The 6,000-nt window shown below is 46.0% G+C and overlaps 1 protein-coding gene across 1 annotated transcript; it reads left to right on the forward strand.

Annotated features, from left to right (window-relative positions):
* Positions 1–523: 523 nt before the first annotated feature.
* Positions 524–3,739, forward strand: LOC135899604 (uncharacterized). Its single transcript, XM_065428911.1, has 3 exons — positions 524–872; positions 1,858–1,998; positions 2,833–3,739. The coding sequence occupies exons 1-3, from the start codon at positions 549–551 to the stop codon at positions 3,277–3,279; spliced, it is 912 nt and encodes a 303-aa protein (XP_065284983.1). The 5' UTR covers positions 524–548; the 3' UTR covers positions 3,280–3,739.
* Positions 3,740–6,000: the final 2,261 nt, after the last annotated feature.

Consider the following 6,000-nt stretch of genomic DNA (forward strand, 5'->3'; position numbering starts at 1 on the left):
CACACACACACACACACACACACACACACACACACACACACACACACACACACACACACACACACACACACACACACACACACACACACACACACACACACACACACACACACACACACACACACACACACACACACACACACACACACACACACACACACACACACACACACACACACACACACATATGTATGTATGTATGTATATATATATATATATATATATATATATATATATATTTATATATATATATATATATATACGTGTATACTATAGTTCTTCACTTTTAATCTGATACGTTGTTGCTGCAAATCCTCTTGCTGGTCGTTAAGGTGCCAGGCATCGTCCCAGCGGCCATCATTCATTCATTCATTCATTCATTCATTTCGTCTTCCTCTGGTCTTTCGTTCTTTCTGTCATTCAATCATCATAAATACCAGACACTTTTTTTCACAATGAGACGCGAGCTGGCGCCGACGCTGACGCTTTAAACGTCGGCACGTGCATGTTATCACGAGCACAGAAGAAGAAGCAGGAGAAGGCGAAGGATGCTGTACCACCGCACTGAAGAAGGCGCTCTCAAACAGGACGGTTTCAGGAGTGCGACAAACATGCCGCAACATTTCGTGATCCGGCACACAACCGACGAACCCGAGCCGCCGGGGGGCCACCGTCCGCCATCGAGAGTGCAGTTGCCTCCGGCGCTGTTCACGTTGCCGCCCAAAGCCACGGACGAAGTGGTCGAGGGCAACAAGAAAGCAAAGGAAGTGGCCAAGAAGAAGAAGAAGAAGAATAAGCGCCGTCGTGGTCACCACAAGCCCACGGAAGTGGTCCGGGATGGTGGCACCAAGGAAGGCGGCAAGGAGCCCACGGTTAGTGCGTTGCCGTTGTCATTACTGGCCTGTCCAGGGTCGGGCGGTCTTGCTGGGAATGCTTGTATAAAGGCAATCAGACAGCTAAACCTGGCGGTGCACATTCGTCGCTACTGGGAAAGATGCACCCCCCCATAACGAGCGTGAAGAAAAGCAGCAACAAACAGAAAAGACGCGATAAGTTCTATCCGTATTTGTTCTACTGTAGCACTGTTATCGAATATAGCAAGGTTGTCTTAAGGGTCCCTTAAGAGTCACTTACGAGCTAAGAATTAAGCAGTAGTTCCAGCCACAAAAGCCTGTTTCACCTGCTTGTAGTTTGTGCACACTAACAAAAAAAAAAAAGCAGTTGTCGTAGTGTTCGCACAAGCAGGGAAGGTGAAATGAAAGGGGGGGGGGGGTGGCGGGTTGGCGCATGCTAGAGGTCACCACGGCCGCATTCATGCTCATTATAAAAACACACGCAAGCACAACGAACCTTGCAAAAGTTCGTGAGAATGTAACTCGACATCGCTACCCAAGAACCTCCTCGGCATTCGCTGTTGCGAAACCAAGGTTGCGCGCCGCCGCCGATAAGATGCAGCTGACGAAGATTAAGGTTATCTCTTTGCAACGAAGGTTTGGGAATCATTTATGGACCACTCACAAAGCGCCTTTTCTCAAAAGAAGACTCGGCAATGCCATTTCTTGGGCGTATACGTAGGAGGGAAGGTCGATGGCTAATAAAACGGCGAAGAGGTAGAATTCCTAAAGGTAGCGCACGGATGCAGTGCTCGTAACTTAGCGGTCAGTGTCATCTGCGAAAATTTTTGCATTTATAAGCAGTTAGTTTCTCGAACAGAACCATTTGGGAGCTATATTCAGGCATGGGGGCTGAATTCTCGACACCGTTCTTTAATAATGGAAGTTCGGGAATGCAGTTCGTGGACGACGCAGTTCGTGAGAATGTTCGTTCGTGAAGATGAATTATTCTTGGATGATGCAGGTCGTGACGCACAACGCAGAACTCTACCTGGGAAATGAAGATGTACTACCCATGTCACTCCCTCTTAATCCCGCCCATGAGCCGGTTACTACAATGAAGCTGACCAAAGACCGACCTTCCTTAGTGGAGCTCAGAGAAGAGGTGGGTTTATGTTTCAAAACGACTAGAGAAACCATGCATTTAAAGGAGAAGCGATAACAGTAACTAATTACCTGAACCACCTGCGCCTACTTCTTCACTGCTGCGATTCCCTAGCTATTCCATAGCATGTATTATTCATTGAATAGTACTACCATTGTGTAATTTGCACATAATATACATATATCATTGGTTTAGAAGGTCCCCCTGACAGTTTCATAGCTCTGGAACCTCCGAATGTAACTATAACGTCATTAATAAATATAACATGAACTTGAACCTGAACAGACAGATGGACGTATGTGCAAAGTTTCCAAAAACACGCGGTCACAGCGTTACACCGTTTAAGAACCTGCTATATATAGGTCTAAACGTACTCCGCATTTAAATTTATTACACTGCCCTACACAGCGCACTACAAAACGGTTGACATCGCGGGCAGAATTTCGTCTGCAGCTATTAACGATGCAACTAGTGAAAATTTATTTTGAAGCAAACCTGGAAGCATGCACTGTTTTCTTCTCTGCCTACTTTAGAATATTTCGTTGAATTTCAGCTTCCAGAAGTATTGGCATGTAAGAGCTAATGAGTTGGTGCGGTTGTTTTTAAATGCATTCTAACGGAGCGGAGGCAGTTGGCTAAACATTTGAAGGCAAACAGCAGAGCAAAACTGCTGGTGCATATGCGTGTACATTAAAGCTAGAAAGTGCCTCTTTAATTTATGCGGATAACAGTTGCAGCCCAGGTGTTCACGTGCGAGCGTTACTTTCTCCTCGATTATGGCGACAAAGCGAGTCGCTGAATATCTCCGCCCACTAATTATTCTCACGTTCGCAGTTCAGAAAGATTGCGCACCAGCCCACAATGATTCCCGGGAGCGGAAATGCGTTGGCAGCTTCATCCACGTTGGCTGGACCGTCATCAGCTTCGTCGGCGCTGCAGTCGAAGCCCCCCGTAAACTTGGCGGACAAGGTTTCCGACAAGAGTCGCGAGACGGCCGAGAAGAGCGAACACCGCACTTCCGGTCACGTGACGGCCACGAACAGCCATCCTGGACACAGCGACGTCGGGACAACCAGCGGCGAGTCGTACGCCTACCTCATCACCGCTCTCGTCATGCTGGGCCTGGTAGCTGGAGTGGTCCTGCTGCTGACCACGCTGCTGCTTGGCAGGCATAAGAGGGCTGCCGTCCCCGGGTCCATCAAGGCTAACACCAGCTCTCGGCGTGCGAGACCAGTATTTGGATTCCACAGCGGCGGTTTGAGTGTGCCGCTGATTCAATAACTTTGCCACCGAACTATCCTGCAAGGAGAGACCATGCCTCTTCCTCTGGCTGACGTCCAAGCAGCCTCGGCGATCTATTGTCGTATTCTTTTTAATTTACATGTCGCCCGCTTTTCAACCGGCTAATTCATTCTGATCAGACTATACTTGACCCACCAGTATCCCAATCGCACGTCCTCGGCTTTCACACGACCCTGATATGCTCCGCCGAGGCTGCGCTTTCACGTGCACAATTTCCTACCGCGCGAAACGCAAATCGCCTGTTGCTTGGAAGCGTGGACATGTCTATCGCAAGCTACTCGAGTTGTCGCAGTGGCCACCTTCGCTATCACATCTTTTTTTCCCCCTGAGCTTCGACGCTGAGATCAGGAGCTTAAGTATTTTAGGCGACACTTCACGGTGGAGCGTACACGTGCCTGTGACGCATAAACTGTCACGACGGCGTGTCACTGCGGTAAAATGTGTCCCGCCTTTTCTTGACACTTCATAGGCGGCAACATTCGCTCGAATTTTGGTCACTTACATGGTCACTTAAATTCTATTGTCACCTACTACTGTCGCGAAGTCCCTTTTCTTACAGTATATATGCCAGGAAGGGATACGCTGCAATGGATCACGTCCATTTCATTAATCAGGTAATCGACAAATCCGCAGAGTACATTAAGCCTCTCTATTTGACTTTTATAGATAAGGAAAAGGCATTTGATTCATGAGAGAAACCAGCAGTCGTAGACGCACTACCTATAATCAAGGAATAAGGAGGCTTACGTAAATATCTTGGAAAATATCTAGATATTCCATAGTTACCTTATTTCTCCACAAGAAAAGCAGGAATATAACTACAAAGAATGGGGACAGACAAGGAGACACAATCTCTCCAATGGTATTCACTGCGTGCTTGAAAGTAGTAGTCAAACTCTTAAACTGGGGAGTTTTAGGAGTGCGGATCAACGGCGAATATCTCGGCAACCTTCGATGTGCAGATCATAGTTTTCTGTTCTGTAACACAGGAAACGAGTTACAACAAATGATTGAGGACCTTAACAGAAAGAATGTAATGGTGGGGCTGAAGATTAATATGCAGGAGACAAAGATAATGATGAATAGCCGGGCAAGGGAACAAGAGTTCAGGATCGCCAGTGAGACTCTAGAGTCTGTGAAGGAGTACGTTTACCTTGGTCGATTACTCACTGGGAACCCTGATCATGAGAATGAAATTTACAGAAGAATAAAAACGGATTGGAGCGCATACGGCAGACACTGTCAGCTCCTTACTGGATGCTTACCATTATCATTGAAAAGAAAGATGTACAGTTATTTACCGGTGCTGACATATGGGGCCGAAACTTGGAGACTGACAAAGAAGCTTGAGAACAAGGACCGCCCTAGGAGCGATGGAACGAAGAATGTTGGGCGTAACGTTAAGGGAGCACTTTGCTCCATTTCCAGCATGCCACACGAGACAGATTGTCCGCGCCAGCCAATACGTCGCGAAGCAAAAACACGTGAAGAGCTGCGCTCAAATTTCGCATTAGGAAGGATCGCAGTCGTCGTTGAATTTTTACCCTAGTGCCCATACACACTTTGAAGCCCGCAAAAGGGCGTTTCACGTATTCCCTACAGCTGCTTTCCTGATATACTCGATTTTTTTTTACTTGTCATATCTGGAGCTCGTGGATTTATAGCTAAACTGGCACCTTCGGCGCGTGTCGTTAAGGGCTCTTGAAGAAGAAGAAGAAGAAGAAGAAGAAGAAGAAGAAGAAGAAGAAGAAGACGAAGAAGAAGAATAGTTCGCGCTATTCCCCACTATTATTTAATACTTAATATTTAATCCCCACTATTATTTAATATATTGATGAGCTCTATCCCCACTTGTCAGGACGTGCACGTTTACGTGTATGCAGATGACATTGCATTTTTTGCTGCCATATCTGGAGCTCGTGGATTTATAGCTAAACTGGCACCTTCGGCGCGTGTCGTTAAGGGCTCTTGAAGAAGAAGAAGAAGAAGAAGAAGAAGAAGAAGAAGAAGAAGAAGAAGAAGAAGAATAGTTCGCGCTATTCCCCACTATTATTTAATACCTAATATTAATCCCCACTATTATTTAATATATTGATGAGCTCTATCCCCACTTGTCAGGACGTGCACGTTTACGTGTATGCAGATGACATTGCATTTTTTGCTGCCGACACTGACATTAACACATTATACTAAAAATTACAAAGATACATGAGCATGCTAGAAGTATGGCTTCAGACAATTTGTATGTCATTAAACGTAAGCAAAAGCGCCATTTTAGTGTTCTCGGTCATAGATCCGGTTTCAATTTCTATAACTTATAAGCAAAAACCCATTCCACAGGTTGAGTCTCTAAAATATTTGGGAATCACATATAATGGAAAACTCAACTGGAGTCCACACATAGAGAGTGTAGCAGGTAAGGCACAACGTGCTTTAGGTATTCTGCGCAGAATGAGTAACCGGAAATATGGACTACGTAGGGATACATTGTTGATGATTTATAAAATGTATGTGCGCCCCATATTGGAATTTGGGTGTGTCTTGTTCTCAGGCGGCCCTGCTTATAAAATAAAGCCTCTGGTTCTTTTGGAGCGTGAGGCCCTACGCCTGTGTCTGGGACTCCCCAGGTTTGTGGCTATTAATGTTATCTACCAAGAAGCGCGCCTTCCAACATTGCCCTGCAGATTCCGCATCTTAACA

Source organism: Dermacentor albipictus, chromosome 4 (genome assembly GCF_038994185.2).
Source record: "Dermacentor albipictus isolate Rhodes 1998 colony chromosome 4, USDA_Dalb.pri_finalv2, whole genome shotgun sequence".
NCBI lineage: Eukaryota > Metazoa > Arthropoda > Arachnida > Ixodida > Ixodidae > Dermacentor > Dermacentor albipictus.